General features: G+C 43.6%; 1 protein-coding gene across 2 annotated transcripts in view; it reads left to right on the top strand.

Annotated features, from left to right (window-relative positions):
* LOC111146561 (RUNX1 translocation partner 1) overlaps positions 1-11638 on the top strand; it is a 109631-nt gene that overhangs the window by 97305 nt on the left and 688 nt on the right. For both annotated transcript variants that reach the window (XM_022502151.1, XM_022502152.1), the window contains exon 11: positions 11610-11638. This exon is cut by the window's right edge and continues 688 nt beyond it. In XM_022502151.1, the coding sequence (XP_022357859.1) occupies positions 11610-11638 (29 nt within the window). The remainder of the gene's footprint in view (positions 1-11609) is intronic.

The following is an 11638-nucleotide window of genomic DNA, read 5'->3' on the forward strand; positions in this document are numbered from 1 at the left end:
AAAATACACACCCATAACCCAAATGGCTCAAGGATCTAGGAAGTAACTAAAACACGGTACTTAACAGAATGCTTTTTAAAATAGAGCCTGGAAAATCAGAACAATGTGGTAATGCTTTGCATTAATTAATTAATGGGGCCCCACAGTCACCCCCCACCCCATGGTAACTTCAGATAAAGGACTATAGTTAGCTAGTCTCACCGAGGTGAACTAGCAAGAGCGTCCACTGATAAATCAATGGCCTACTACAATACATATCTATAATTTGTGAGGGAGAGTAAGAATTTAATTTGTACCAGGCTTCTCCGTAAATCACTTGATGCCCAGAGTTTCTATTTAATGTGTAGCAGATGAATAACAAGAGGACAAAAGGAATTGATTTTCAACATTTGAAAGTTTCTCAGGAAAAGAGGGACAAAGGGAAGTTTATCTACTCTTTAACTGCTGACTTTTCCATTGTTGAATTAAGCTAGACATAAATTTGATTTTATTGGCATCTTGTGGCTAAAATATTTAAGGACCTTGTTTTGTGTTGTTTTTATTTTGTTGTTGTTTTAATTTCTATTAACATCCTTTGGAGAGAATTTGTCCTACTCCATTTAAGCTAGTAATACCATGAAACACAGTCGTTGCCTTCACTAAAAACATCACTTACACAAGAACACTTTGGGGCTGTTATGTATGGTGGGAATATTTTGTAGGCCACTAAATTCTAAAGGTGAATGTTTAGGAAGAGATTGAAAAACTAAGTCTTTGTCTTTGGGAAATAGCATGCTGTATTCCTTCAGGAGCTAAATGCTTTGTATCTTTATTCCTGACATCCATCCATAAAAATCCATGATCTTGACACTAGGACTTAGCATTATTGAAGTGAGGATCAGTACAGTCATTTTTGGATGCAGATCATCTGAGAGGCAACTTAAGTCTGATTTCTTTAAACTGCATTACCTCTTATAAGACTTAGAGTCAGTGTGGGGGACTTGATCCCGCCAATAATTGAGTTCCTTTTCTTCAAAAGCAATGTAAACATTTTCCTGAGGCTAGGAGAGCAAAAGGTAGAAGAGAGATTTCATTGGAATGAAGCTGAGACTCCTCCAGACTTGGACATAAGTCCACACACACATATACTACAAAAGTGGTTTGACTAAGGACTTGACAGAGAAGTTAATCTACTAGCCCTAAATTAATGTTGGACTTCTTCTGAGGACTGACAGGGTCTGAGAATAGTCTGAGTGCCCGGTGGTAGTAAGTTTAGTCAGCTCTATCTTATGCCCAAATTTATAAGTAAATGCTCTTTTATTTTCCCCTACAGAAATTCTTTACTTTTAACTTATAAGTGAGGGCAAAACTTTGAATCCAACATATTATTTTTCTTTAGTCTATTTTTTCCTCACATTATGGAATATATGCCTTTTCATAGAAATGACCTGATAAAAGTCACCCCAGCAGTGATGCTTGTAGGTCACCTCAGGTCCAGAAAGCTCCATAGGCCCCTCCGGGACAGAAGCAGAACAACTTTGATTTCCTTGGGCTAGGGTCTAACTCCCTATTCCAGCCTTCCCCATGGTTGGCCCCAGGGTGGGCATCTCTTAGGCCAGGACTGCTTGGCCCAGCAGAGAAGAGAGCCCAGGAACTTCTCAGGACTCTCTTCTGTTCCAGGGGTTTTCTTGAATTTTAGCTGCTCAACCCCCAGATAAGACCCACCTAGTACTGTGCTTTAGAAATTTGATAAATTGTTCTTTGTTCTTTAGAAAAATACATAGGCAGTCTCACTGCCATAGTAATTGGTTGAAAAAAAAATTCCCATTAAATGTAGGAACCATTGATTTAAAAACTGTACTAAGAAATTAATGGGCATTCCTCAAAAAAAAAGTCATGTTTGTGACCTGCCCAGGGCAGTTTGTGATTCAATACATACAACTCTACATTACTCATACCCACATATTCATTTATTCTTTCCACAGCAAAGTTTTGAGCTTTATTCTGTGTCAGGAAGGTTGCTAGGCACTGAGGGTACCTGTGCTTTTGTGTAGGGTACAGTGCATTAGAGGAGGCAAATCACTAAATTATAAGAGTCCTAACAAGTTTAGTATGAAAGCTTCCAGGAATTTTAAGTTTCATTTCATCTGATAACTTAAGGATAATCAGGAACTGGTCAGCAGCTGCTCTCCTTATCCCTCCAGCCTCACTGCTTCATCACTGTTTCCTCGGGAAAAGAGCACGTCAGCACCTCCATGCAGGAGGAAGAGAAAAGATGGAGATAGAAGCCATGTCAGGCTTTGAGAACGGGAGGGCTATGTGGCTCGTGAGGGTTTGGGACGGCTCATTCAGGCTGCAGAGTGGAGAGAGATTAGAGGAAACGAAAAGGAGGGACCAATCTGTTTCAGGAGACAGATGGGGATGAAGATGGTTGATAGCAGCACTGGGGTTGGAGGAAATTGTATCCATTGTATCCGTTGACTGAGAACCCATGAGATAAAATGGATAGGATTTTATGACACGTTGGCTATCAAGGAAGAGTAGGGTGTCCAGTAAGAGGGGTTTGGGATATACACGTCAGGTGATCCTATTTGAACAATCTTCAGAAACTCACTGGCTTTGATCTGCCCAGGGTGTGTGTTTTTCCTTTGGGGGAGAAAGTTGTTAGAACAGGTAATTTTCATTTTTTGGGTGCATAAACAACACAGGTTAAAACACTTTAAGAAACTCAGTCAGTGACTGAATCCAACTAGACAGATGGCCTCTGTGAACCAAAAGGGTAAATAGCACAAAGTCTTAAATAGTTTGTGCTGTTCAATGTGAAAATCAGGATAGTAGAATACAAAGGCAGGGTACAGGGTGACCATACCTCCCAGTTTGAGTGACGCAGTCCTGGTTTACTCCTGTTGTCCCGTGTAATTACAGAGTGGTCCCCTTTATTCTCGAGAGTTCTGGTTTGTATGATGAGTTATAAGGTCACACCACTTACAGACCACGCTCAGGAGATTTGATGGCCATCTTTTGCTAGCAGAGCTCCCAGGCAGTTGCATGGGGGTAGAAGGAATCCAAGAGGAGGACCTGAATCCTGGTTCCCACTCAGTTACCCTGTCCAGTGTCTTGGGGTGAATCCTTTCCCTTCTGTAAGCCTTTATTTCTTCTGAAGGAATGAGATGTTATTTGCTTACCTCACAGGGTTGTTTCGAAGTTTTTTTGTCTGTTTGTTTTTTTGTTGAAGTAGAGCTGACACACAGTGTTCTGAGGACTTTTTTTTGACACCGCATTTTAATTCAGAGTGTTTTGAGGGCTGTAATGCAAGACATCATTAAGTGCTCCTGTTTCCCACAGTCCTGCATCTCCAAATACACTCTATTTCTGACTGAACCCAGTCTTTTTCTCCCTTAGTTTGAAGCCCCCTCCCATTCTAGACATGTACCCATCTCTCACTTAGATCATACCTGATCTCATCTGAATCTTCAAAAAGGCATATGTAGATAATATAAATGTACAAAATACTATGTTTCCCTCTGTTAGGGACTTCAGGACGGAGTCTGAGTTTCTGCATCTGAAGACCAGATCTCTAGATCTGGTAGTTTCTTCTGAACAGTTTGTGTTAGGGGCCAGCATCCAGGAATAGTTATTTCTGGGATTTCTGAATTTAGCCTTCCTCTTTCTACCTGTTTTCACACATGGAAAATGGACCTACTAATGTGCATTCCGCTTAGGAAAACCAGTGGTTCTGAAAAGTAGGCAGTGGAAAAATCCCAGGAGGAGGAGACAGGAGTTGAAAACCTTGAACTGCGGAGAAGAGCAGGAGGAATGTGTAGAGTCCAGAACGAAGAGACACAGTATCATCTGTTAGGGGGGCCATGGTTTATCATCTAGATAGGGACTCGTCGCAGAGGAAAAGGGGGTGCTCTCGCCAGGGCCGGTCAGTCTCGTACAGCAGGCTGCCCCCGGCACACAGAAATCCACGCCCAGCATGGTTGGTGGGGGTGGCAGGAAGTTCGTTTGGCCTGAGGCGAGACCAACAGACCTGTGGTGAATGTTTAACTCTGCCAGGCATGGTAGACTCCTCCCGGGAGCCCAGGTAGGGTAGACGGTGCTTTTGTCCTCGTTATGCAGCTGAGGAAAGCTGAGTCTCGGGCCGTTAGGCCTCTGCTTAGGGTCTCAGCAGTAAGTGTGAGCTGGCCCACAGCCCAGGCTGTCTGCCTCTACGGCCACCTTCTTGATAGCCACATGGCAGTAGGGGAATTTTTTTTTTCCTGATTGTATATCAGTGTATCTATTTCCTCATTGGACTTCCTTCAGATTATTCCTACCTAGTTCTCTAACTTGGGTTCATAGACTAGTCATTGTTATTCTGGTAGAATGATGCTGGACTTGGGACAGACATCTAAGCAATATGATACTTTCTGGGGGCTCCTGGGTGGCTCAGTCAGTTAAGTGTCTGCCTTAGGCTCAGGTCATGGTCCCAGGGTCCTGGGATCAATTGGGACCCCTGCATCATCGTGCTCCCTGCTCAGCAGGAAGTCTGCTGCTCCCTCCCCCTGCTCATGCTCTTTTCTCTCAAATAAATAAAACCTTTAAAAAATGTATGGTATTTTCTGTGCTTTCTCTCCTTCTCTCTCTCATAGCGTATTAACGTATAAACCTAGAATATACTGCCAGCATTAGTGTAAATTTAAAAAAAAAAAAAGGAATTTGCCAAATCTGGACATCTTAAACAGTTTTTTAAATTTTTTCATATTCATATTTGGTTCTCATCTTTGTATAGTTTTTCCCCAATGAACATTGTCAGATTGGGCCTGTTTCCAAAGAACCTGCTATAACTCTTCTTTGAGATCCATAACCAGTACTAGCTTAGGGGATCAAAGTGAATGACTGCAAATGGGCAGAAAACAAAGAGTAAATAATTGTAATATTAATAGTTCTGAGGTTTAAGCCACCAAATTGGTATCCGTCTCTCCCCACCCCCCTGCCCAGATTAAAACGGCCTTTATTTGTTATTCCTATAGAGGTGCAGAACTGCACAGTTCCCATTGAAATTGGACAGTTTTGTTGCATTTAAAGAGAAACACTGATCAAATCTTTAAACTTTATATTTCCAGACCCCGTTAAGCCCTGACAGTGTGAGCACGTCATTCTGGGGGGGGGGGGTTCATCTTCTTTACTCCTTCTTTAATTAATGGAACCACCTCCAGTGGACTCTGTGCCATATGTCCCAAACCATAGAAACCTGACCTCAGTGGATGCTTTAGAATCAGTTACCACACAGTTATAGCCCAGGAACCTCGCATCATGGTTCCTATAAGGCCCCCATGATCCTGTCAGACCCACTGATCCCCAGAACAATTTGTAGCTCTCAGAGCATAAGCTGTTGTGATTCTGTGTTACAATAAGATTTTTTGTTGTTTTCATATTAAACGGCCAGCTGTCTGCATCCATAGGTGTTCACGGTATAGTCGATGCAGCACTGGACCTGGAATGGTCTAGAGTGGCTCACCCCTTGGAGCTTTGGGTTTCATATCTGTAAAACCAGGGTAATGTTTCTGTGTCTCGGTTTGTAAGGTTGTTGAGACACGCAGATGAATAGAAGTATTTTATAACCTTCCAAGTGAGCAGTGTGTATAAGAGAGAGAAATAGAAAACCAGTTAAAAATAGCTTCTTAGCTATTCTACCAGGAAGGGCGGGGAAGGAACTTGCATAGTAACTATGAGCTTGGAAAGCTGGGGAGAGAGACCATGAAACCAAGATCTGTGGGGATTGGCCCTGAGTCATTGCCGGGGCCAAAGAAAGAGGAGCTTCTAGTAAGATGACAAAAGTCTTGAACTTGACTGTTGCCAGTGACTGAAGCAGACGACACCACAGAGGCAGGTTTAGGGAATGCTGACTTGGGTGACCGGAGCATCGTGGTGGATGGAGTTCCACAGTGTAGCTCAGGAAGGAAATAAAGGCTGGAGAAACAGGTTGGCGTGTCATTTTGTTACGGCTGGTACTTGAAACCATGAGGAGGGCTGACAAGGGAGAGTGGGAGGAAGGAAAAGATTTTCTTTATGCCAGCTTCCCCCTCCTGCCAAATTTATTTATTTATGTATTTATTTGTTTATTATTTTTAAAGACTCATTGTTGTTGTTTTGAAGATTTTATTTGTCAGAGAGAGCACAAGTAGGGGAGCGGCAGGCAAGAGGGAGAAGCAAGCTCCCTGCTGAGCAGGGAGCCGGATGTGGAACCCCATCCCAGGACCCTGGGATCATGACCCAAGCCAAAGGCAGCCACTTAACTGACTGAGCCACCCAGGCGCCCCCCTCCTGCCAGATATTTAGCCAGAAATGAATAAACAGAAAAAAGAGGTTACAGTGTAACAACAGAATTTGAGTATCTCAACACAAAAGTTAGAGGGAATTTCAACAGGGGGAACTCAGAAAGGAGGAAGGGGGAAATGGTCAGTACTGGCAAGTCTTTTGAAGGTCTGAGAACAGAGAAGGTACAGAAAAAGTGGTCACTGATGAAGTGGAAGGGGAAGTAAGTTGATTTTTTTTTAAAGATTTTATTTATTCATTTGACAGAGAGATCACAAGTAGGCAGAGAGGCAGGCACAGAGAGAGAGGGAAGATGCACGGGGCTCGATCCCAGGACCCTGAGATCATGACCTGGGCTGAAGGCAGAGGCTTAACCCACTGAGCCCCCCAGGCACCCCCTGATGTTTTTTTCTATGCAGCTGTCAGTGCCTGTGGGGGGAGGCACGGGGCCACGGGCTTTCTAATCCTAAAGATCGCACCCAGCAAGGATTGAGATCGTCGTTTTCTTCCAGCCAGTGCCAACGGCCGTTACATTCTGCCACTTGATTCAGGACCTCCTGAACATCAGGCCCTGTGCTAGGCACTGACGTCATCCTAAACAACTGTGCAATTACATCATCCTGGTTGTAGATCCTGTCGCTTAAGGCGTTAAGTACCTCGCCCCTGGTTCTGAGGTCACTAAGTGATGTAGACATTTACATGGCACACCATGATACCTTGTCTTCGGTGCTCCAGCTTCCTGCACCAACTTCTGTCCACTTTCAGGAGCGGAGCACCCTGCTAACATTATTCCTGCTGAAACAGGCTCTAAGAAATAATCCAAAATGGCCAGAGTGTGGCACTTTGGGGAATGTGTTTGATTTGCATTCCAAAGGCCTGGGTGAATCAAACCTCAGCTGTGTATCTGCGAACTTTCAGCAGGTCATTTCCTGTAAGAGTTATTTATTCTTTGGGCCTCAGTTTCCCAGGCTGCAGAATGTATTCAAAAGTGGTTTTCAACTGTGCGGTGCAATGCCAATGTACAAGGTGATCTTCCTGTGGATTTAAGTCCATGTGTTGTAGAGTTCTTTACATTTGGGGAATTTTAATTGTAGTCATTCGACTTTCTTCTTTGGGCCTCATTTGTATGTAAGAGTTTTTCTGGAGAATTGTAGGTGAGTACAGACCTGGAGAAACTTAAGGTAATCGGGAGAAAGTGTTTTGTTTCTTGGAAAAAGAATTTCCAGCTGTGAGAACCAGAAAGGATATATTTTTTTCCAGGTAGGGCTAGGAAAGACCATTCTCAGTGCATCTAAACTAGGAAGAAGGAGACAATTTTGTTCTCAGGGATGAAGAGAATCGCTGGGGTGAAACAAAGTAGCAATCATCTTTGACACACAGCTTCGGCATTTCAGAGCTTCAGTTCCTTGTTTCCCCTTCTGTCTGTAGTATTAGCACATTTAGCCAAAGGGAGGGATTCATTCAGTCTCATACTCTTCATCTGAGTCACAGCCTTAACTTTGGTCAATGGCTGACTCCCATTTTTCAGATCAGGGGAAAAATATTCTTTATGCCAGAAAGGGAATAATAATATCACAAATAAGGGAAAACTATAAAGTGCCATGGATTTTGGGAATGATATTTGCTATGAAATAGTTTTTTTTAAGATTCTTATTTATTTATTTGACAGAGAGATCACAAGTAGGCAGAGAGGCAGGCAGAGAGAGGAGGAAGCAGGCTCCCCACTGAGCGGAGAGCCTGATGCAGGGCTTGATCCGATGACCCTGGGACCACGACCCGAGCCGAAGGCAGAGGCTTTAACCCACTGAGCCACCCAGGCGCCCCTGAAATAGTATTCTTGAGCCTTCTACATGTCACAGCAATTCAGTTGCCGGCATCGTTCTTTACAGGACTGAGAGGGAAATTCAGTTATATGATGGATGGGAGAAAGGAAAAGGAAGGAAGTGAGGGTGGGAAGGAGAAAGAAAGGGAGGGAGGGAAAGGAAAGAAAAACGAAAAGAAAAGAAGAAAGAAACAACTATGAGGAAATAATAGCCTGACTATAAAAAAGCATAAATTGGAAAATGTAAAACTAGATTAAACCATTGACATACCCCTGGGTATTATACACAATCTGCACTTTCCACCTTTGTGCACAGCAGAAACCTTAGAAATTTCAAATGATCCAAATTAGGTTACTCAAAAGATTCTACACATTCCTCTGTCCCCGGAAGTGTGACGGTTGAGTGGCCCAGTGCCCCTGGTCAGGCATCAGTTTTGCAAGTAAGGATGAGCCAACAGGAAATTCAGGAGAGCCACACTGGAGAAATGTATTAATAGAAATTGCTTTTTCTGTTTTCTAATGAGCTTTTTAAAAAGGAATACGCACTTTGGAGTTTTTTTGTAAATGGAATACTTGCGCTAAATTCCCCTGCACATTCATTGCGATGCCCTGTTAAGAGCAATAAAGATATGTAGCTTCGCCTCCCCCGCCCGCACTTGCTCATTTGAATTGCTCTTTGTTGTACTTTCCTACAGCCCAAGGTTGTTTTTGTCCCGCGAGTGGGTGGTCAGTGAATGGAATCGAACAACTTTGGAATGGGAATAGAGGTAAAACTAGCCAGAGCTCTTGAATCCTGGGTCAGAACCCAGTGACGCTAGGCAAGAAAGCTCAATTCCCAGCAGCTTCATGATCCAAAACATCTGTTTCTATATTTGGCATCATTCCACTTTTTTATTTATAAAATTGTTCCCATCTTTGAAAACACTTTAAAAAATAAAGAAGTTCCCATTCCGTCCCTTCTTTCCACTCCCCGGCACATGCATTTGTAATTACCTGGTTTAGCCTGTGTGTTGAATCAGCTTAAATTGAGAAGGTTGCCTACATCTGATTTCAATCTGCAGTGCTGGGCAGTTACCACCCTTGTGTCTGCCAAACTGTGCCTCTGCCAGAAAAAGGATAAGACTCACACCAGGCTATTTCCTAAAGAAGCCACTTGACTCAGATTAGATGTTTAATTTCCTTAAAATATTGTTCTGGATCCAGGTCTCTGTTCCCTAATTGGGATTTTCTGATATAATTGAGGAATTTTGCTTATTTGCTGAGTTTGTTCCAGGATCCAGCTGGCATTATTCTAAGTGCCTAAACCTCAAGGAAGTAAACTTCACTGTGGGCACTGAGCATCATACCTCACTACTCTGAAGGATGGGCCAGGCTCACGTTGTTCATGGCTTTTTTTAGGACCATTATACACACAATGTGATTGAATTAATTTTGACAGAGAAGGGCTTCTAAGTTAGGGCAGAAGCCTCTGATCCTGAGGTACATATCTCTTGAAATATTTTCCTGGATAAATCAAATTGAAGTAGAAAAAAAAATTACTTTAATTCCATTTGTATTTATGACATTCACCTACAAACCAAGTTTCTAAGTCTCCTCAGCTATGTTCACTTGAAACACCTCCCACTGACCATAGTTTGAGATCTTAAATTCCCGCCCCTGCCCCCCTTCACTGGGCCATAATTTCTGAATGGTAAAAAAATAAGAATTGCGAGCTGAGTTCTACATTTTAAACCAGAGTTCCGGAGTCTAGAGGCTCCCAGCACTTTAAAAGCCTGTAGGAGCCCCTTTGTGTATTAGCAGGATTAGATTGCTAAAAATCCCTTTGTGTATTTTGGACATTGGTAAAACCATATGCACCAGGCTGACGGACTGCCATTCTGCTGGGGTGTTTTTAGTAGATTTAGGCCATACAACCAGCATGCTGGAAGCAAAATCAACGCAGGCGACACAGTGGGGAGAGGTTGAATATCCACATATATCAGGGCCTTTAAAAAGGTAATTTAATCGTGACCCAACCACATACTAGCCAGCTGTGGGGTTACCATAGTATAGTCAGAAGTTTGTTTTGCAAGAAAAGCATCAAAACCAAAGAAGATAAAGAATAAAAAAGATGAATGGCACAATGCTAAGCTCCCTCGACAGAGCGTTTCACACTGGGAATGGTTTTGTCAAAGGAACCACGGACATTTAAAGTTGGCTCCCGGAGGTCCCGCCATTTCCTACAAGGGCCCCTGCCTGCTCTGTCCTTCTTTTGTCCCAGACGATCCCTCCCATCCATGTGCTTTTCTACCTCTGGTGTGTCTGTGCTCTGATTCGTGATGTGTTTATCTCAAAGTTTAAATCTTAGAGGCAACTGCATTTCTGCTTTTCTCACTCAGCTCTGGTAAAGCAGCTCCAGGGATTGGCCGTGGGCTCACCAGTTGTTAGTTTCTTCTACTTTTCTTTGCTTTCTTTTTTTTTTTTTTTTAAGATTTTATTTTTTTTATTTGACAGAGATCACAAGTAGACAGAGCAGCAAGCAGAGAGAGAGAGGGAGAAGCAGGCTCCCTGCTGAGCAGAGAGCCCGATGCGGGACTCGATCCCAGGACCCTGGGATCATGACCTGAGCCGAAGGCAGAGGCTTTAACCCATTGAGCCACCCAGGCGCCCCTCCTCTACTTTTCTAACAGAAGCTGCTGCAGCAGACCCCCAGTCGCTGGGATGCATTGTATGCAAAGAGAACCATTGCTCACTTGGTTTTAGTATTTGCATGTTTCCAAGTCAAATTACATAATCTCTAGGTAAGGTCTGATTTGAGTCATTTCACAGATATTAATTGAGCCATACTACAGAGCAGGCACTCTTCTGGATGCTTCGAGTCGATCAGAGAAGAACCAAGGATCCTGTTCTCCAGGTTGCTGAAGGGAGGGGCTTGTTTTCAGCTTGTCCTCTTGTGTGTGTGTCAGGTACACTGAGTGACGGGTGCAGTGGGAAGAACTCTCCTTGGTCTGTAATGGAGCGGACCTCTGTCCGCTGGATGGAGCAGTCCCCTATCTGCTGCTGATGCTTCTTTGAGTCTAATACATGGTTCTCATAGTTCCTTCGTGATTCCTGTTAGAAGCTCCTTCCCTCTAGATCCTGCCAGAGCGGTATATTTGTGTCTCACCACGGTGATTATCGTACTGGAAGGGGACAAAATGTGGATCTAGCGATTGTTGGTGCGGGTGAACTGAGAATGTCACTATGAAGATAGCCAAACGGGAAGGGAAGGGGGATTTTGTAGCAAACCCAGAAACGAGCTTCAACCAGTTTGTTAGCTGGAATAGTCGTCGGTAGAAAAGTTGGGGTGATCACCCCGAAACCTGCATCTTCTGTTTGGTGTGCACACAGACACATGGCCCCGGAGGCTTCATTCTTACCATAAAGGCCTCGAAAGGAAGCTAGCAGTGCTAACCAGTGTCTTGTGTCAGACCATGACCCAGACGAGGTGTTAATCGAGGGTTTCGCTTTCTTCTGCCTTCTCCTGTAGAGTTGCTGGAACTGCGGCCGCAAAGCGAG

Source organism: Enhydra lutris, unplaced genomic scaffold (assembly GCF_002288905.1).
Source record: "Enhydra lutris kenyoni isolate GAN:26980312 unplaced genomic scaffold, ASM228890v2 scaffoldscaffold14, whole genome shotgun sequence".
NCBI lineage: Eukaryota > Metazoa > Chordata > Mammalia > Carnivora > Mustelidae > Enhydra > Enhydra lutris.